Here is a 22,376-nt window from a genome sequence, read left to right on the forward strand (position 1 = left end):
CAAATGTTCCTTGATTTATCCCTTTGATCAACTATGTTCATTGGGATATGTTTACAATGGACAAATTCATATTCTTTATCTTCCTTAATTTTAAGGCAAGCTTTAAGCTGTTTTTTATCCCACCATTCCAAGGGATCTTTATTGTAATTTTCTTTGATCATTTTCTTGACATCCTCTAATGATACATTTGATTCAAACCCTACCTCATTCTGATGTAGAGCTATTTTGAGGCATTCTATTTCTGCTTGTTGGAGCTCTTTACCTGCTCTTAGTTGAATCATTGTTTCTCCAAACCGTCTAGAATCTTTCATTTTTGGGTTCAAAAGTTTTCCTTCATCACCACGCTTGCTACGAAATTGGATTGTCAATTTTCTGTAAAATGCATCTCTTAATCGTTAAACTATGATTTTGTGATCACAAGGTGTTGTGAACACTAATCGTCTAGTCTCATTTTCTTGCGTATAGGACTTAAACATTTGTATAAAATTATTTCCTAGCAGAATGTCAGCTCCTGTATCATGAAAATAAATCGGTGGTGTTTTTACCTTATACCAAGGCGTTTGTCCCGCACCTCCGATTACGATTTCGGTCATCTTAATCCCCTTACATAAGATTAAGATTATTCTAGAGAAATCTCTTCCATCAATTTTTGGTAATTCTTCTTCCAAATTATTCGGAAAAACTTCTTTTTTTGATGTACAGATTCTCGCTCCTGAATCAATATAAGCAGCAAAATATTTTGTTTTATATTGTTCGTATAACATCACGACTGGAATGTATATCGAGAATGGGCTTGTTGTCATTGGATTTTCCATATCCTATCTTCAGCCATAAACTCCATTCCATATTTAGACGTTTCCAAGGTTTATGTTCCTCGAGAAAATCTAGTCCAAAAACCAATCGATCTGGTTCTTTCCCTGGAATTCCTTTGATATGAACTTCCAATTCTCCGATATTGATCATTCCTTGGTAAGTTCATATCATAGGTTGTTCTAAATAGTATATGTTATTACAAGGAAATTGATTACTTTGTTTCGTAATATGAAATACTATTTATACTTTCTTCCACCCTTCTGGGCATCTATGCTTTCCTATTGTGGAAAAGCTTTATGGCTCCTATTGGGTTTCTTAGACAGGTGCTTTTCCCCACCTGTAACTTGGAATTCTATACCCTTGAAAATATATTCTTCTTGATTCCAATCTAAGACTTTGATTCCTCCGTAGAATCGGCTTGTCTTGTATTTGGATATCTGTTTCCTGTATTAAAGGAAACTCAACTCTTTCTGGATAAATTTCTTGAGCAACTTTTTCAATTATCTCAGGTATTTCAACGAACTCATTTCTAATAAACAATTCTGAATAATGTGTATTAGATAGAGCATATGAAATTTGATATGTAATAGAATATGGTCTATTACCTTCTTTCATTAGTCTTTTTTCCTTGAAATTCTGATATAATGTCAAGGCTCGACTGAAATCTGGATCTGCCAAATTGTAGGAAATTCTCGGATAGATTACTCCTACAATCCTTCCTGCGCAGAGATTTCCTGATGTAGTTCCCAGTACTGAATCTTGAAGGTTCCCCATTCTTTTATCGCATATAGCAATATCAATGGGGGAATCTATTCCTTCTTTGAAAGTAACTTTTATCATAATTTGGATTGCTCCAATATGAATCTAGGACATGGTCTGCGCTACTTCTATCTTGAGTTTTTGTAATTACTCATTAATCTCTTCAGAAGGAATTAGTTGTATCTCCATTCTATTTCCTGTAAGTTCCATTAGAATTATCATTTCCCTTCTGGAAACTTTATAGATTAGACGATGCTTTATTTTTCTTAGGCCAAGACTTCCTAAGAACTTTTCTACCTGTCCTGCAGAGAATCTCTGATATCTCTGAAGACTAGGATTTTCTCTCATGATCCTTTGGACCATGTTATTGGATATTGTTGTCTGGCTAAAGAAACCAGACAAATATTCATGTGTCTCGTGTCGAAACACTTCATCTTCAATCAGATTCCAATTCAGTTTCATCAGATTCATCGTGACTTAAAACTTATTCTTCTTCATATATACTTTCGTCTGAGGCAATATCCTCAAACTGGTATACTTGAATAAGATCCTTGTAATAAATTGCTTCTTCAATATCCGGGGTTGGATCGAAGCATTTTATTCCTCTTTTTTAATTTTCTGGACAGTTGGTCGAAATATGACCTCATTGCTCCATATGTCCAGCAATTACAATCCTTAAAACTTTAATTAGCTCGAGTGTGAGCTCTTCTAAAAGTTTTCTTTGTAGGTGTTCTCCATGTGCTTCAAGATATACTCGATGCTTGAGATAATATCCTACTTCTTGATGGTCCACATCTTCGTCCATATTTATAAGATTTGGCTTTCTGTCTAGACCATAATGTTCTTGGTTTCCAAGAACTTCTTTCTCTTCTGGCGTAAGGATGAGATCTAAAATTCTTCCATTTCCGCCTTTGTGGTTTACTTCCAATAATTGTTGGAAGATCATTTTCTTTACAACACAAAGGAGTTCTTTTATTGATACCCCTTAAGCGTTTGTGATTCTTTTGTAATGTTGTCATATGACATCATTCTGCCAATTCTCCTTTGAGAAAAGAGGCTCTTCGTGCCAACGTATCTGGATTACTAGGGACATATTCCCTTATAAGTATTTCTCTCCAGGGACTCGGCATTTTGGCGAAGAAAAGCTGCATAGCTATTGTAACGTACCGTACTTTTAAACTATTTTAAAATTTGCAGAAAAATATAAAATTTTCTTACATAAATCATAATCATCAAATTGCGTTAAAAAATATTTAATCGTCTAAAATATTTGGAATAAAACAACTACCATCAAAGTTTGCAAAAAGGGAACGTTTAAACATTTTCAACACAACTCATGAAATCAAGTGTTTGAACATGCATAAAGTCTTAAAACATGGGCAGTCCTCGGGTTTAGTGTGAGGGGCCTAAAACTCCTTTCTTGAAAATTTGCGGAAAATTAAAAAATTTTCTTTTTAAAATAACTTAAATGGCCTCATTCATAAAAAATCACTGGTGAATCAAGTTCCATATTTCAAAATATTGCAGCGGAAGAAAATTAAAGTTTTGCCAACAACAATGATTTAAATATATCCAACGACTGATAAAATTGTTTGCGGAAAATAACAACTGCTGCTCTGAGGTCCTCGGGTGCCACTACTGCCGACCCAAGCTGGCTCACTGGTCCCCGCCCTCGGCCATGGCCTCATCAGTACCTACAACAATCAAGTCTAGTGAGCCTAAAGACTCAGCATGCATATATCACAGGTTACGAGTAAAAATCTGAATTAAAAAATATGCATGAGTTAACATATCATGTCCTGAGGCATACTGAAAATAATCTGTACTGAGCAATTATAATACGTGCATAATTAAACTGGAAATCACTGTAAAAATATTTGCTCCTTGGAGCCTGTACTGAAATATCTGGTAAAATTTTCTGTTGAGATTATGTTTTACGCCTGTGGCCACTGCACTAAGCTGAACTGATCGGTAACTGGCTACCGGGGAGGCTGAAATTGAACTGAGCTGGCCGGTCACTGGCGACCGGGTGGTACCATACTGAACTGATCGGTCACTGGCGACCGTATAAAATAACACTCCCACATAGTGAATGAACCACGAGCCATATCGCATAAATCTCAAAAATAATCATTTTCTATTTAATGCACGTAAAATAATTAACTGGCATAATGAAAATTCCTGTAATTTTACCAAATGGATTGGATTGGATCGTTCCCAGGCTCGCTGCAACCTAACTGTGCCATGAAAAATATGCAATAGCTTAAACATGACCAACTATGCAATTTACGTTCAAAAGATGCGACTATGACGCCTAATGACTTCGCATTTAATCATGACTCCGAGCCAACCTGAACCGACACTGAACCGACGTATAGTCATGATTAAAATACGCTGAAAAATCATAAAATAATGCTCCTAAAATGATAGGGTCGAAATCTAGGTGGAATGGAGGCGAAAACACGAAACGCTCTTTCGAGAGTCAACTTGGCACATTGCACCGTAAATTCTCGTACGACCTCAAAAATGATCCAAATGACAAACGGTCAAAAACATGACCTTCCTAACTCAATGAGGCACTGTCCAGTCCAAGGCCATGGGCTAAAAGCCAACCAAGAACTCGAACGAGCCTCTGAATCGACACAGCAACTTGCTGTAATTTCCAGCAGCTGCGCAACTACAAGACTCGCGTTGGTTTCGAGACTATCGGCCATTAGGGGAGTGAACCACCGACTAGAGACTCTTACCAACATCCCAAGGAATGATTTGAACCATGGCTAAGGGCCCTAGGCCAGCTACAATCCGCATCACACCATAACTCAACCGAAGGGTCCAACCGAGAGCATCTTGAATGCGTGTGTAGTGTTTATGCTATGATCGATGTCTTGCGTCATTCCAGTGGCCATTTGATTGACCATGGCACAATCTAGACATCTAGGAGCATGATATGAACCGTGGCTAAGGGCCATAGGCCAACCAAGATCCACACCAAGCAAACACAAACCGAAACCAAAAGCTGTCCAACCGAAGTAGCCGAAGGGGTATAGGGGCTGTTGTGATGTTTTTATTAAAAACCGATGAACCATGGACCAAGCCACCAAAAGGGCAACTTAGTCACGTCTTAGACATGCTAGGGAAGTGATCCAACCATGGCTATAGGCCCTTGGGGCAGCAAAGATCAGATCCTTCCTCCATGACAACAAACTGAATTTTCGAACAACATTTTCTGCACCTATGGGGACTTGCTGTCATTCTGAATTTTCAGCAAGCATGGGGCTGGTTTGAATGGACCAAAATGGTCCTAATGCATCCTAATACATGTATATAAGCCGCCTTGAGAGCCTGGAGTCGATCCAATACCTGAAACTCACAAAACAAAGGAAACCGTGAAGCTTGCCAAGGAATTCGAAAATTCTGCATGTGTGGTTTCAAAATGTTTTGACTTGGATCTCGATTTTTACTTGCATAAACATGATCATGTACTGAAAAATAAATGATAATATGACTTGATTGAGGTTTGAAAGAAATCTAGACATGCCTGGTTTCGTTTTGAAAGAAAACGAACGAAACAACGACGACGCGGCCCGGAGGAGATGGAGCGCTTCTCTTTTCTACCTTACCTTGCTCTCGATTTTTCTTCCCTTGCTTCCTACTGAATTCCCACGGTTTTCCTCTCTCAAAAACACTCTGAATTTCGTGACTAAGGGAGGGGGAATGATGGTTAGGAGAGTGAGGGGGATAGGTGCAAGATTTAAGGAAAGATATCAAGACTAAGTCTCCTAAATTTGAATTTTGAATTATGGTTTGATATCAAATGAGTTGGTGGATGCTTCTAGGAGGTAGTGGCCGATTTTTGCTTATTTTCTAGTCTAGGATATGTCCATTTATTTAATTAAATTGTGCTCCCAAAAATCCTAGAATTATCCTACTAATTACATGCAAAGAATTGGTCAAAGTTGATGAGTTGGAAAATGAATCTTCTAGCACTAAGGGTGGCCGAAAAATGCATAATAAAATAAAGGGGAATGTTGATTATCTAGTCAACTAATAATCCTTGAAAGCCTTACTAATCCTTTAAATAATTTAGTGAGCTAACCCCTTAATTTAATAACTTAAATGAGTTCATTTCTTAATCACCTCAAATAATTAAATTAAATCCTCAAACCTCCCTTTCTAACTTAAATGAACTTACTTGCTAGCTAAATTAACTTCTGGAAATATTTCTCGAATTTTAAATTCTATCTCAAAACTCCAACTCCGGTCCGGCCTCACTGAAAATACTGAAATGCTAAAAATCAATCTACTGAACTGAAATAATGAAATAATTAACTTCAAACAAATGCATTTAAAATAATCATGCAATGAAGTCAATTAAATTTAAAAATCTAGAATTATGCATGGCTTATACGTCTACTGATTTACGGGTTCTACATTTAGCCTCTTGCGCAGACCGAGCCGTCTCATTGGTCCCCACCCCTCGTCTCCTTATACTCGTCCTCACCTGCATCGATCAAGTCTAGTGAGTCTAAAGACTCAACACGAATAAACTGGAGATAACAAGTAATACGTAATAAAACCACATGAAACTTAAAAGTAGAACGTACATACATAAACTTGAACGTGATAACATAAACATAGACGTGTCATCATCGTAAAACTTTTCATAAACATAATTGCATCATACATACTTGAACATGCATAACTTCATCATTTTGCGTAGAGATATGTTTCAAAGCAAGTGACTCATACATAATTGCACCTGATAAGACTAAATCATAGTACTGGGCTGGCAGGGAAGATCCACTATCACATACATGAGATCTTCATGTCATGATTTACAGGGTGGATTGGTCCCTGGTCATGCTTTACCGCTTTTCAATCCTGATCTAAACTCGGTCATGCTTTACCGGGGTGGAGAGGTCACAGACCATGTTCACCGACTTCCAAACCTGTTCATAATTGGTCACAAGACATTTAGCATACCTCAAAAACATAAAATATATTTTACTTTGCATGTCGAACATACTTACATGGCGCTGAGGGATTCGTTGGATCTTGCTTGGGGCCACTGCTGCACATACTAATATGAGTTCAAGCACTTATTCTTCATAACTTATACGTGTTAATCATGCTCACACCCAAAAATGACAAATTTCTTATGACGTTCTAAATCCCTTGAGACTCGATCTCGTTTAATCATCGTACTAAACCATGACATCGAACCTTCAAAACAATCCCTAAGTTTCCCAAACATGGAGGACACGGACCCCGTGCACACATCCGGGTCTAGGTCCGTGTAGCCTCTGCAAACTTAACCTACAGATTTAACAAAGGCACAGACCCCGTGTCAAGGTCCGGCTCTAGGTCCGGGTCCATGTAGACTCTAGAATTTCACAGTCCGAAAAAAACAAGGGCACGGACCCCGTGTCAGGGTCCGGCTACGGGTCCGTGTAGACTCTAAAAAATGGTACCCAACAGAAATCACTATACTTGTGGCTTCCTCCTAACTCGATCGTGAGGACCGTGAACCAAAATCTCGAGACCCATCCTAGGATGCTATGGCAATGCTTCAAACTCCTAGGACGCCTCAAACAACAATACAAATCAGACAACGCAACTCAAATCGTGAACACACTATTTTGACACCAAAATGCTTCCTACGACTTCTAATGCAACTAAGTGCCTATCGACACGAAACGAAGCATCAAAAATCATCCCAACATCATACTCACAATACATAAATGCAGCAGCCATCACCCAACTGTTCCGAACGAAGCCTGCAACAAATAAACTTCAAGAACACGTCAAGAACGCATTTTCAGAAAATTATAGTTTGAGCAGTTCCACGAAAACAAACATAACTCACTCGCTTATTGTCAAAAAATTATGAATTTTATGTCAAATTGAAGGTATCAAAAAGTACTACATTTTATATGTTGAAAGTTTTCCCAAAAAGTCGACCGAATTTTTGCAGAAATCAAAATGACAGCAAAATTTGGGTTTCCTGATCTAAAATCGTTTCAAAATCGATCCAACCGATTTTTGCTCAAACTCTGTACAAGATACATGAATTTTTACACATAATAAACATAAAAACATATACGAAAGAATATACATGCCTTTGATATTTAAAGTTACCGAAACGACGACACCGAAGTGGGAAGGATGCGAGGGTTGATCCGGGACGAACGTGGAACGATTTTCTTGAGGAAAAGTGACGAAAACTTGCTGGAAAATACAAAGGAGAGGGGCGGCTGCTCTTGCTCTAAGAACCTTACTTTTCTTTTCTAAAAAAACAAATGAGAGTGTAATGAAATGTGTGTGTGTGTTAACGTGAGTGAGTGTGTGCGTGAGTTTTAGATTAAATTAGATATTATTATGTGCTTAATTAATAATTAACAACTAATTAAAATATTAACCTTCCTATAACTTTAAATATAATCTCTTAATTTAAAATAAAATGTACAAGTGACCAATTTTTAAAACTTTAAAGTCATAAAATCACCTAATAATTAAATTAAACTTAAAAAATATAAAAATAAGTAAATCATTTAAAATACTCCAATCCTAACTTAAAATAAAATACCCCAATTTAAAATTGCCAAAATCGTCGTCGGTCTCTTTTCCTCGATCCCGCATCGGATAATCGTCTGAAACATAAAACTCGAGAAACATTTTAACGTGCATCACAAAGCATAATTAATTTAAAATAATGCATTTGAATAAATCATGCATCACTAAAAATCAATTTAAACTTAAATAAATAATTTAAATAAATGCATGCGTTTTACGTGTACTGATTTTGGGCTCTACAGCTATATTTTCTTTGACCCCTGAATTCCGTCTATATTTAGTTAATAACATAATATATTCATCCACTAAATATATGTCATGTAATTCAAGGGTATACAGAGCTTGAGTATATTTCTTCCTCTTCTCTGTATCTTGACTGTTAAAATAGTCTACCCCTATAAACTGTGCTTTAAATAGGGTAGCCATTTTCCAGCTATCTCACTAAGAGATTCTCCAGCTAGAACTGACTCTTTAGTTTAATTATTTACAGGACCTACTCATTTCTAAAAGTTTAAAGAATCCTTCTCTGTTGAGATCAAGCATTCTTGCAGCGATTCTCATAGCAGATGTCCAGTCATCTATAAGATCTTCTATGTTTTTGAAATCTAGTACATCACGATTAAGCATAACCCCATAAGGATTTATAGGTTCTAAAACAGTTTTCCCATAAGGTGTTTGGTGCAAGGGAATTTGATTTTTTTCCTTCTCCTTGTTCCCGCTGAGTGTAATTCTCCACCAGTATGAAAATCGGGTTGAAATTCTCTTATATTTATATTCTGAGATCCCACACTTTCCCTTTGTAGTTCCTGAGAAGATGACCAAGTTATAGAAGGTTGTTCACCTCCCGTTGTGTTCATCTTCAGATCTACGACATTGAGATTTGCAAATGATTCTGTAAGGTCTTGTAGATCCTCGAGACCAATCCTTTCTAAAGTTATCATCAGATTAATTTCTTTTCCGAGACAAATTTAATTAGATTGATCATTTTTTCTTCTTCAGTCAAAGGCTTTGACACTATTTTGGTCTTCCCTTGTTGATGTAACAAGGGTTCAGTACTAAAGGATTGTGATAACCTTCCTTCTGAATTTCTCTTACTAGAACTTGGTTGTTGTTCTAGGATTTCAATTCTTGTTCAACATCCTTTAATATTCCAAGAATTTTTTCGTGGTTTTAAAGGATTTTCTCTACATTTTGTGGTACATAATACAAAATATTGCCATAATTTTGTACCTTTTTTGAATTTCTCTAAGATCTCCGGAGAGTTTAGAGGAATCCGGTAATATTTCTAAGAACATGTTATTTTGAATCATAAGTTTATCTTATGACTCTGATAAGTTCCTTCTTGATATCTAACCTTGGTTAGATCTTCCTGTTGCAAGTATTCCAAATTTTTGGAATATGTCCTGTAAAGAATTAATCTCGAACCTGGGTTCGGATTTATTTAATTTGAGAAAATTCTACTCCTCAAACGTTTAATTACTTCATAATAATAGATTTGTATGTTTGAAATAATTTTACCTAGGCTCTGATACCTTTCTCCCCAGGAAAATCAACCAATAAAATATGTAAACGTGTTTTTGTCAACTTTAAACATTTTAGGGAGTTTGGATAAAATTTTTGAGGTGTATGAAATTATAACTAAGATAAGTTTGAGTTTCGGGATTTAAAACCAATTTTTTTTTAAAAAATGTTGGTTTCGTGTAAATTGTCAGCCAAATCAGAGGACATAAAACGGCAAGTAAAAACAAACAAGAGTAACTGAACCTCTGTTTTTGTTGATTGAATCACTCGTTTGACCTTGAGTGGTTGGACATGTCCAGTATTTTGTATGAAAGAACACTCCCCCACTCTCACCCCACACCACGTGAACCCACTCTCCTTTTAATGTCCATTTAATTTCATCAACTAATCCTTTTTCATTATTGGACTCTTTTTATATCACATTCCAATCAATAAGAATTTCTTTTTTCTTTTTTCCGGAATTTCGATAATCATTTTCAAAGTATTTATTTTTGTGTCAATTTTTTCAAAGATTCAAAACGCAAATCACGTCTAGCTTCGTTTTGGTTGGCTTGTTTTATTTGGTTATCTATAATTATCTCCCTTGCTAGTTCAAGACAGAAAATAACCACTTCAAAAACAAGTTCACCAAAATTAGAGCAAGTTTTCTACGAAAAGATTTCGTGAATTTATATTCGTGACATAATATGACACGATTTATATTTTCAAAGAAAAATAAAAATTTTTAATCAATCAGATCAGGTTGAAAATATATCTCATAAAATTGATCTGTATGGCGATCTCTTAAATAATTTAAAAATCAAATAGCAACAATTGACAAAAAGATTGTAAAATTGACATCTCGTAAAATTGATCTCTACGATGATCTCATGAGAAATTTAAAAATCAAATAGCAACAATTGACAAAGAGACCGTAAAATTGGCATTCGAAAAATTACTATATACAACAAGTATAGCCACGGGCGGAGCCACATTAATTTATAGCCAAGCTTTAGCTCGGGAAACCCAATTTTTTTTAAAAAAAATTATATGTAAATTTTGTATAATTTTAGAATAATATGATATTAGCTCGGGTATATCAATTTAAAATATTAAAAAACTCTAGAGTTCAAAATTTTACCCCGACAAAATCATATTTACAGTTCCGTCACCACGCATGGCAACAATTTTACAGACTTTGCGCAAGCCCCATTCATTGCCTTGCTTTCGAATTGGCTGGCGATGCTAGCTACTGGTGCAATGTCGTCCAACTATATATATTATCGAATTCAATTTATATAAATTACTATATTTCCCTCCCCCAAAATCTGTTAAATTGAAGTAGGTAAAAAGATTGAGTAAGTCTTTTGTGAGACGATCTCACGAATCTTTATCTGGACAAGTAAACCTTAATGATATCACAATAAACAATAATATTTTTTCATAGATGAACCAAATAAGATATCGGTATCATAAAATACGACCTGTGAGATCGTTTCACACAAATTTTTATCAAAAATATTTAATTTCGGACTTTTGCTACGTCGCAATGAATTAATAATATCTCGAAATCAGATATATGCATAAGAGACTGTAAAATTGGCCGTCGAAAAATTGAGTTCACTTTTCACCGCAGTGGGAGAGAGATCTGGTCATTCTGACAAAAGCGATACAGCCCCAGGGGCACTTTCGTAATTCCAACAGATACCCAACCCTCTTATATTTACACATCTGATGTATCTCTAACAAGAAGAAAAGACAATATCACGCACAAAACACACAAAACACATGAGAACCAGGAGAGGAGTGTGTTATCCTAAAGTGGTGAATATGTGCGTCGCTCGAGCGGTGAAGAGAAGGAAACTGGAGGTCGCCGGGGGAGACGCTAACGGATGCCGGAAAATGTTGAAGAAATCGCCTGAGATTACTGATGATCGCGATTTGTTCGATGCTTTGCCGGACGATATTGTGCTGACTATTTTGTGCAAACTCAGTTCTTCCGCTGTCTGTCCTGCTGATTTGATCAATGTTTTGATAACGTATGTATTGTTTTTCTATTAACAGAGTTTGTTGTGTATCTGAATCTCGGTTTTATTCATTCAAATTTTTTATGCGCAACAGATGCAAAAGGCTAAATGGATTAGGTCTTCATTCGCTGGTGTTATCAAAATCCTCTCAGAAAATGCTGGCAGTAAAAGCCAAAAACTGGTCCGAGTCCGCTCATCGATTCCTCAAATTATGCGTGGATGCGGGGAATATCGAAGCCTGTTTCATTCTAGGCATGGTAGGTATTTTTTAGCATTTTTCTTCTCAGATTTGATGATAATGTTTAATAAAAAAATTAAGATATTTTGTTTGAGATTGCAAGTAATGACTCTCGATGCACGTGCCAACGGTTGGATTATACGCCTAAATGCCAAAATTTAAAAATTAATTACTGAGATTTTTATTAATATAATATTACCGGACACAGATTCGTTTCTACTGTTTGCACAACCGAGGAAGCGGTGCATCATTAATGGCGAAGGCCGCGATCGGATCTCACGCTTCCGCGATCTACTCCCTCGCCGTCATCCAGTTCAACGGCAGCGGAAGCTCAAAGAATGAAAAAGACCTTCGGGCAGGCGTGGCGTTATGCGAACGCGCGGCGTATCTCGGCCACGTCGACGCACTTCGGGAGCTTGGCCACTGTTTGCAAGATGGTTATGGAGTGAAGCAGAACGTCGCCGATGGACGCCGATTCTTAGTTCAAGCCAACGCGCGCGAGTTAGCCACCTTTCTAGCGGCGGCTCCGTCCGCTGTGGTACCTAGCTCATGGCTGACGTGGAATCCCAACCGCCACGTGGCTGGCGACGGGTGTCCGTTACTGAGTGATTTCGGGTGTAATGTACCAACTCGGGAAGCTCATCCGGCGAACCGGTTTTTAGCCGATTGGTTTTCGGATCAGATTGGGAACACTTCTGGTCCGGGACTCCGTCTGTGTTCGCACTCGGGTTGCGGGAGACCCGAGACTAGGAGGCATGAATTCCGTCGGTGTTCGGTGTGCGGAGCAGTGAATTACTGCTCTCGCGCATGCCAGGCGCTGGATTGGAAGCTGCGCCATAAGGTACAGTGCGCACCCTTGGAAAGATTAGCGGACGAGGTCGCTGAAAATGTCGGCAATGTCGAAGGTTATTTCAACGGCGACGGAAATGACCATGGTGATGATATTGACGGTAACGGCGGAGAAGTGACTGAGGAGAGTTAACGGCGAGGCGTGGACTCTGAATGTGACGGTAACGGCATAGGGAGTCTTTAGAGAGAGAGAGAGACCAAAAAGTCGGGAATGGAATGAAGAAAATGGATAGATAGATTTGAGGCCAATTTTTTTTATTTTTTTGAAGGAATCTAATTAATCATTTACTATGGTCATTTTTTTGTACGAGTGAACTTTTTACCCTCTCTTTCTTTGTAAAATAGAGTTTATTTATTCAGTCTGAAGTTCAGATCCAAAATGAAAGCAGCAAAGTTAGAATTCAGTTGATATAATTCCATGTATGATTCGAAATTCCTTTTAAAATGTAGTCTTAAATCAATTATTAATCGATACAGCATTAGTATTTATTAAATGTACACTAACAGGACCAAATGATAACATAATAGTGATATTGCTGGGCTTTTATCACACTCCTCAATGGACACACCAGATCACATGAAATGTGGGTCACATGACAACTGCAAATTCTTGAAAACAAAGGGAGAAAACATTGATTCCAGTTAAGTCGGTCTAGTACAAAATTATTAGGTGAAGAAATGAGATGTTTAATGTGAAATATTTGAATAACCAACCACATTAAATGCTTGAAATCTGCCTTAACTTAGGGTAGAGATGGATATGAAGAAATTAAAATTGACGATTCAGGCAAGTCATCATGACTTGAAGCGGGTTCAAAAGATCAACTTATGGGGATCTGTTGATGTCCTTAAGACCTGGTCGTTGGAAATGAAACCAGTGAACATAGCCCAAGTTCACTTAACCCTGCCCTTAGTCAGGGGTCAAACTCGAATATAAAACAGGCTCTTTGGGTAGGGTTGGGATTAAAAAAAAAACTGAACTCGCTGAGCCGGGACGGAAACCCCGAGAGATGTTGTCCATAGATAAAGTTATTTCGTGGATTAGATTTCGTTATATTTATTGAATGGTCACAGCCTACATAACTCGTCTTCTCTCTGCATTTTTCTCAATTCCACTTTATATGTTTTGGTCAAAAATTGTCAGATTGCAAGAGATTGAACAAAGCACAGCAAAAAAAATTAAAGAAAAAGAATGGATTAGAAAGAGGGCAAAGGTAAAAAAGTTAAGGAGACATGCATTATGCAAGTGGAGAATGTGCTTTGTCTGAGAAAAAGCTTTATGCTCCCCATTTCAAAATAAAGATACAAAACATAGAATTATTATAAAAGAGCATCTAATAGTGGAATGCACTTATTCCTTCTTTTATCGCTAATTATTATCTCTATATAATCTGAACCCAAATTGGGAAAAAAAAAACAGTTGGTAAGACAAGAAAAGTTACGCCCTACGTTAATAGGTTGGTAAATGAATCAAGATGATTAGCAAATTTGTCGAGCTGACCCGATAAATATTTGATTCGTAATTCGAATTTATCGATTTCGACAAATATTCGTATTCGAATTGATCGATTTCGAGCCGAAATTGAAATCGAAATGTTTGAAATTTTTTCGAGCAGAACTCGAGCCAAAATTATTTTTTTCGATAATTAATGATCCGCTTGCGAGTCTTAATATGTTATTGATATAATATAATTATATATTAAATATATGTACATATAGAGTATTTCGAATGTTTCGTGTTTGTAAACATTTATTATCGAACCTTGTTATCCAAACAATAATTCAAATAACTTCGAATAGGTTCGAAGATTTTAAACCTAACTCGAACTTCCATTCGAACCGAACTCGAGCCCAAAAATTAAAATATTTCACGCGTCAAATCGAATTCTAACTCGAACATACTTAATTGGAGCCGAATTCGAGTCTTAAATTTTTATTACTATTCAGCTCAATTTGGTTTGTTAGCACCCCTAACGTACGTACCTCCAAAAACGAAAATAAGATTCTTTTAATATGTGAAAAAAATATTAACTTCCATTCAAAAAATGGTTCACCAAAAAATTGAAAGAAAGAAAAAATCATTTCTGGACCAGACGTTAATTGTATCAACTCGCCACTAATAGTCCGCTACTTGTGGTCCAAACTCCCCAAAAAGGAGAGAGACAGACAGAGAGAGCGCCATTTTAAGGCATCTTTGTTGGTTGGAGGTGCAACTACTTGTTTGTTGAGAATGCAAGGACACACTTCTACAGATAGGGCAACAATGTTATCGCTATATTTCCAACAAATACAAGCTTTTCTGCATTTGGGATTCAATCCCTATATTGTTCCCCATGCGTCTGGATTTATTATTTCTTCCCCTTTTTATGAACAAACTCAGATCAATGCTCCAGCGACTAACGTTAAGACCATCGTCGATGTATTGATGTTAACGCGACCCCTACTAAATCAGGAACTCTATGTTTTTGGATGAATGGACGGACTGCTAAACATGTTGTTTTCAAAATAAACAATTGCTAAAAGTCCATATTTTTTTAGACAGATGATTGCCATTAATCACATCTGGAGCTTAGGTCGACGGTTGTATACAGTAACGGTGCCGGGGCCGGTGGGCGTGACCCATCAATTTTTAAATTTTATTGACTAGTTAGGGTTTAAAAATAATTATATTTTTTTAAACTTTCTTTCCTAATATTGTTTTTGTCCCTTAATTTTTTTTTTTGTGTCCCCAACCTACCTTTTCTTGCTTCGTTCCTGGTTGTGAATTAATTTCCAGGGTTTTTTATTTGTCTAATTTGCATTAAGTTGATATTGTGAGATATGAGATTTTTTATTTTATATCAGGGAGGAAATCTGTTTCAACCACTTGGTTTATGTGACAGGGTTAATTGCACTAAATTGTGATTGAAAACAACTTATCAGACCTTCATGTACATTAAATTTCTGTGGTGTTTGCGTGACTAAATTGAATGCAAATTCCGGCTAGATTTTCCACAAATAATTATGAAATTAGTAGAATATTTTCATAATAATATTTAAAAGGACCACAAATTATTTAATAATATCTGATGAAGTTCGTGTATAGTAGGTGCCTAGCGAAATAACTTGTGGTTTGAGCCTTATTGACTTATATGAAAACAATATTTATTTTAATAAATTTTTATAGTTTTATCTAATTATGACATTTACTTTATCTGTATATTGATGCAATCTGCAGAGATAAAGTCCTTGTATATACAATAAGTACTATGAGGTATGCATTGTAACGTAAGATCATGAAACTCATTAGAAAATGTGTTGCATATTCTAAACATATTTCTAATCGATTCAGCCTCCTAAAAATAAGGACAAAGGTCATTTGAGCTTAAGACTAATATATGTGATGTAAAAATCATGTTTCATTGGTAAAAACAAAGAGATATATATTCATACAGATGTGTGATCATTTGACGATGCACTGAACAACCCTCCCTCGAACTATTCAAGTGGTTATCACTTATTGAGTAGAATAGTTCGCGATTATGGTTGTAACCATTAGTCCTTTGACCCGAGACAACGTTAAGGCTCTACGAACTAGCATGTACTTTGATCTGTTTACCGACTCCATTGATGGTCATCAAGTGGCGAGGTTGTATGTAGTTTTGAAATACATAGAATCCAATATATTGTATTAAGAGATTCACATCTAACCCGCTGGTGTGGATATCCTATGTGATATGATAAATTAATAATGTAAGGAATATCTGGCTAGAGTAAGATATGTGTATTTTGGAAAGAAATTTTCTGAGTTTCATATATCATGTCATTGTTATTTCTCAAAGGTATATCACGTCGTTACCGAATTCATTTGCTACCCACGATATACCAATGATTGCGGATTCGATTGATATATATGAGTTGAAGGGACTATACTGTACGCCAATCATAAATAAAGGCTCTTGCAGGCATTATGAGTGATACCTAGGGGATCATGAGATGATGCTACTCGACGCTCTTAGCACGATCCGATGGGTTCAATCAGACTTGACTTATAATGTTCTTAATCAAAGGATTGATGAAAAGAATTGTGCTATTATGGTAAGCTCGAATAAAAATAAATGTTATTCTGAATGACAATGAAGTTGTAAACCCGTGGCTAGTTTTATCCTTGAAAAATCGTGGGTGACAAAAGTATCGAATTATGTGTTCCCGTTGAGATAGTCAAATTCAAGGAGTTGAATTTGTCGACTATAGTTTGATGGAGATCAAACAACAACAGATACATTCAAGGAATGTTTCGAACGCCAAAGAAATATTTTTTATACGTCCGCTGCATATTGGGTGTGAGAAAACGGTACACCAACCGTGGTATCAGAGCAAGTTTGTTCTCTATCGTATGATTTTTCGTTTGAATTATGTTGAATAATTTATTTCTTTTCAAATAATAATTTTCAAAAAAATTGAAGCCCCTGAAAGTATGTTTTTTCAAATTTTTTTTTTTTTGCGCAGTCTGGATTAATTTCGGGCAATGCACGTGTACAACGGCGACTGCCTAGACACTTTTTAAACAATAATAAAAATCTTAAAATCTGCTCAGTACAGCGCTGCCTTTCTCAGAGAGGTAGCTGCCTGAAATATTTGGGCTGAGGGAAGGTAAACAGGCAGGGTGATCGAGAATGTCTCTGGAAGCCCTGTCAATTCGGGTTAGAATATTTTAGACTCGAGGCGATTTTTGAATTTTTCAAAATTTTTGAGTCAAATTAATATTTTATGAAAATTTAATCAAATTTCTCCCTTGAAATTTGTTTTGTTAAAATAATAGAAATTTTTTTATAAAATAAATAATTATAATTGAATTTTAATTATTTATAGTGAAAGGTGTTTTACGAGAAATTGAATTATTAATGAATTAATTGATGTTTATTTAAGTTATTAATTTATTTATACGGTTAGTGATAAAGTTACAACATAAATGATTTGTTGATAATATTTGATATTATGGATTTATTATAGTATTTAATATTATATTATAAAAAGTTGTCGAGAGCCATGACCAATTTTTTAGATGTATATTAGGATATTTTACATGATGTATTTTTTTAATTATTTGATAATTATTTAAAAGTAGGCCTGATTTATGATCCATTATCATTCCTTAAATTTGTATCCAAATTTGCCATGGAAATTTAATGTAAATATTAAGTTAAGTAAGAGATCAAAATTTGAAGATGGTGGGATCAGATCCTCAAGAGGTTTGAAGATCGAATATATGAAAAATATTGAAAGCTTATGTAATATTACATTTGCATCCCCGCATTTAATAACTTTTATTATGTTTCAATTTCAGTATATTTACGATGTCATTGCAAAATTTGTTATATGTTATATTCGATCAAAACAAGCTAACATGACAAATTACCAAGGCTGATTGAGGAATTTAAAAATTATTTTAAATCATGAGAAAATAGCATATGTGCTTAATAAAACGCCTCCAAAATGGGCTACTGCTAATGCTCCTGCTGAGGAATTAGATAAGCTTGAGAAATGATGAGATCGTAATTTGTAAGCTAAGAGCTATATGATGTCTTCCATGTTAAACGAGTTGCAAAGGCAGTTTGAGTAAGCTATGAATGCTGCTGACATTTACGGTCACCTACAAGAGTTGTATGCCGAAAAACACATCCATTAAGGCATGCTACTATCTTGGATTTCATGACATCATGCCCGCGAGAAGGGGCCTCGGTCTATGAGCATTGTGTGGGGATGATTGGGCTCATCGAGAAGCTAGTGGGCCTTGACCTTGTTATTCCAAGTGAATTGTCCATGGACATTCTAATGATGTCACTATCGCCCTGATTTGATGAGTTTGTGGTGAACTTAAATATAAACAAGATGGAGGCTACCCTTGAAGAGTTAATCAATATTCTTACTATATATAAAGTCACCATCAAGAAGGAAAAACATGTTTTCATAATGGGCTTCTTGTATGTGACGAAGAAAAGCCAACAAGGGAAGAGAAAGAAATATTCTGGTCTTTCCAAAAACACAAACCCACAAAAAAAAAGCTTCGAACACTTCTAAAGGGCCCACAAAGCCCGACAAGGCAGAAGATGTTTGCTTCCTCTGCAAGAAACCTGGAAATTGAAAGTACAACTGCAAGAAATATCTAGCACATAACAGTTCTAACAAGGATATGTTTTATATTGAAATATAAACTAAAGAATGGTGAGACCTTCCTAAGATGGGCAATGGAGTAAAGGTTGCTACGAAACTCATACAGATGTTTACCTATTATTAAACAATAATTCCAAATTACTTTTGAGATGTGTTTTATATGTTCTTGACTTGGTTAAATGTTAAAAACATTGTTTCCATTTCATTGCTAGATAAAGATAGATTTTCATGTTTATTTGCTAAATATATTTGCAATATTTACGAGAATGAATGTTTAATTGGAACAAGAAAACTACAAAAACGATATATATATATAACTTAAATATAAAAGATATTTCAACTAATGATGTCCGAGTAAACACAATATAAATAAAAAAACAAAAAAAGACAAGATAGTCTAAATCAAGGACACTTGTGATACACTAGGCTAGGACATATTTCTCAAAAAAAGATGAACAAGCTAGTGGAAGTTGACATGTTTGACATGTTATAGATCAACTCTTTTGAAACATGTGAGTCATGTCTGAATGAAAAGATGAACAAAGTCCCTTCCTTAGGGAAAGTAGAACGTGCAAATGATATATCGGATTTTATCCATACAGATGTGTATGGTTCGCTAAATGTAAGAACAAAATATGACCAATCCTATTTCATTACCTTTACTGATGGCTTCTCGAGATATGTGTATGTATATTTAATGAAATAAAAGTTTGAAGCATTTGAAAAGTTCAAAGAATTCAGAGCTGAAGTAGAGAAACGATTAGGATATTAAAACACTTTGATCTGATTGACGTGGAAAGTACTTAAATACTACCTTAAAGAGAATGAGATTCTCTCACAGTGGACCCCATGTGCTACACACAAGTTGAATGATGTGTCAGAACAATGTAATAAAATATTGATGGACATGGTTCAATCTATGATGAGATTTACTGAATTGCCGCCATCTCTTTAGGGATTTGCGCTTGAAACTGCGATAATGTTGTTGAACTAAGTCCACATAAAGGCGGTTTATAAAACCCCAAATGAGATATGAATGAAAAAACCTCCTAAATATTAATTTTATAAGAATATGAGGATGCCTTGCTTATATAAAGGAGTGAGAGAAATTGGATTTAGAGTCAATTTGTGCTACTTTGTCAGATATCCAGAAATTCAGCTTGATATTATTTCAATTATCCCAATGAAACAAATGTATTTGTTTCAATTGAAGAAACACAAGTTCCTAGAAGATTTGAAAGGGTCTCAAGGCCAGATACGACGATAATCCTGCTTCTTGAAGAAGGCCAGATGAGTCTATTCCAAGATGTGATTCAAGAAACTTAAAGAAGTATTTTCTGATGTTGATTCATCTAAATGGCTTGAAGCCATATACAGCCCATCTCTCTCCATGTATTTTAACCATGTATGGTCCTTAGTAGATCAACCTTAGAGAATTGTTACCACAAGAAGCCAATGGATTTACAAAAGAAAACTTGGGGCAAATGGGATGGTGATGACCTTCAAAGCAAGATTGGTAGCAAAAAGATATACTCAAAGGCAAGATATTGATTATGAAGAAACTTTTTATCCAGTTGCAATGTTCAAGTCCATTAGGATATGCCTAGCCATAACATCATGGTATGAATATGAAATATTACAAATGGATGTGAAGACAACGTTACATAATTGTGACATTAAGGAAGATATTTACATTCTCAACTTTAAAGATTCATATCAGTAGAAAGTGAACATAAAAGTATGTAAACTCCAGAGATCCATTTATGGACTCAAATATACATTAAGGAGATGGAACCTCATATTTAACAACATTATCAAATAATTTGATTTTGTTAAAAACCCTGAGGATCCAGGTGTATACAAGAAGGTTAGTGAGAGTACAGTGACATTCCTAGTACTTTATGTTGATGGCATTGAAACGTCTGCCCTTTTTATTGCTTTAAAAGTACTAGAAATTTTTTTATAAACACTCAATTTTTCGGCCATGTACCTTTCCCACATGAAAATATTTTTATAAAATATTTTATCCTTTAAAATAAAACACTAACCAACTAGGATTTTAAAAATCAAGTACAATAGTCATAAAATGAAATCGTCGCATATTTTACCAAACCTAAAAAGCAATAAGTTTGAAAAGTATAGCACATACTAAACCTCTCAAAAATATCTCAAAAGCATAAATAAATAGTCTTAAAATCTTTAACATAAATCTGAATCATAAAACGTAAATGCGGAAAAGTAGAAGCGCTGGTCCTCGGATTGTGTGCGCCTTCAGTCCAGTCAAATCATTCGTCAAGACCTCCCTCAAACTCACCTGCATCCATCACACCTAGTGAGTCTAAATACTCAACACACCATAATCTTGGTAACAAGTACTACGTAATACAGTCAACATATAACAGTGAAAATACTTGTACTTAAAATATCGTTTTCATGAAGAGCATAAACTTTAAACATGAACATTTTCGTAAATCTTTGTATGGTGCATGAACCTTAAATAGAAAAATTTTCATAATGATGCATCAACTTTAAGTATAAACATTTTCATGACATGCATCACATAAACCTTAACATTTTCCTTTCTTTTTCCTCAACATGACATAACATAAAACATTTTTCATGATCATAAACATTTTTCTTTTTCCTTTTCCTTTTCTTTTGTTGAATTCAGATCGTTAATTGTAACTTTCCTCAAACCTCAAAAGTCAATGGATCCATCTACATGTAACCACAGTACTGGGTGGCGGGGACATCAGCGACATCCTCACCCGTCAACTGAGCCTTGGCCTATCCTCTTTCGAATAGAAATACGATCGCCGGTGCTCCCTCTGAGGCCTTCTCCCCTCACGATATTCCCATTCTTACCTCAAACCTCATATCCTCAATGGTAACAATAGAAGTACGATCGTCGGGCTCCCACTAGGACCATAACCCTCACGATATCTCCAATGTAACCATGTAATAGTCACAATTACTTCACTTCCTTCAACGTTTTTTATTCTCATCACCTTATAAAATCATGCATAACATAACATTTTTGTTTTTGAAACCAAGCAAACAACATGTCTTTTAAATGTCTTCCTTAAATCATAAAAATCCCATAGACATTTAAAAATCATAATTTAATCATGAACATTTCATAAACATTTAAAATGATATTTTAACCTCAAAACATTTAAAATAACATTTTGACATATTAAATCATAAACATATAAAATTCCCTAAACATTTAAAATATCATTTTAACATATAAAATCCCATAAACATTTAAATTATCATTTTAACAAAAAAATTCCATAAACATCCATAACTATAAAAAGTAATCATATTAGCACATAAGACCGCATTCAGGGTACTGCCATGACGTTTACTAATTTTTAGGTGTAAAAAGACCGTTTTACCCCTGGACGTAAAATTCTCCGTTTTGACATTTTTTTTAATTTCATTGACTCTAACATGTTCCA

The 22,376-nt window shown here is 35.4% G+C and overlaps 1 protein-coding gene across 1 annotated transcript; it reads left to right on the plus strand.

Annotated features, from left to right (window-relative positions):
* Nucleotides 1–11,379: 11,379 nt before the first annotated feature.
* LOC142525460 (F-box protein At1g67340-like) lies at nucleotides 11,380–13,209 on the plus strand. The gene is made up of 3 exons (XM_075629759.1): nucleotides 11,380–11,684; nucleotides 11,767–11,929; nucleotides 12,119–13,209. Exons 1-3 carry the CDS (start codon nucleotides 11,434–11,436, stop codon nucleotides 12,890–12,892), a joined length of 1,188 nt encoding a protein of 395 aa, XP_075485874.1. The 5' UTR covers nucleotides 11,380–11,433; the 3' UTR covers nucleotides 12,893–13,209.
* Nucleotides 13,210–22,376: the final 9,167 nt, after the last annotated feature.

This window comes from Primulina tabacum, chromosome 14 (assembly GCF_025594145.1).
Source record: "Primulina tabacum isolate GXHZ01 chromosome 14, ASM2559414v2, whole genome shotgun sequence".
Classification (NCBI taxonomy): domain Eukaryota; kingdom Viridiplantae; phylum Streptophyta; class Magnoliopsida; order Lamiales; family Gesneriaceae; genus Primulina; species Primulina tabacum.

What these genes read in the sequence shown, in the direction of transcription:
- LOC142525460 (XM_075629759.1), top strand. Translation starts at nt 11,434, where the DNA reads ATGAGAACCAGGAGAGGAGTGTGTTATCCTAAAGTGGTGAATATGTGC. An exon ending in TTGATCAATGTTTTGATAAC is followed by an intron (nt 11,685 to 11,766) that starts GTATGTATTGTT and finishes TATGCGCAACAG; the next exon opens with ATGCAAAAGGCTAAATGGAT. An exon ending in CCTGTTTCATTCTAGGCATG is followed by an intron (nt 11,930 to 12,118) that starts GTAGGTATTTTT and finishes TACCGGACACAG; the next exon opens with ATTCGTTTCTACTGTTTGCA.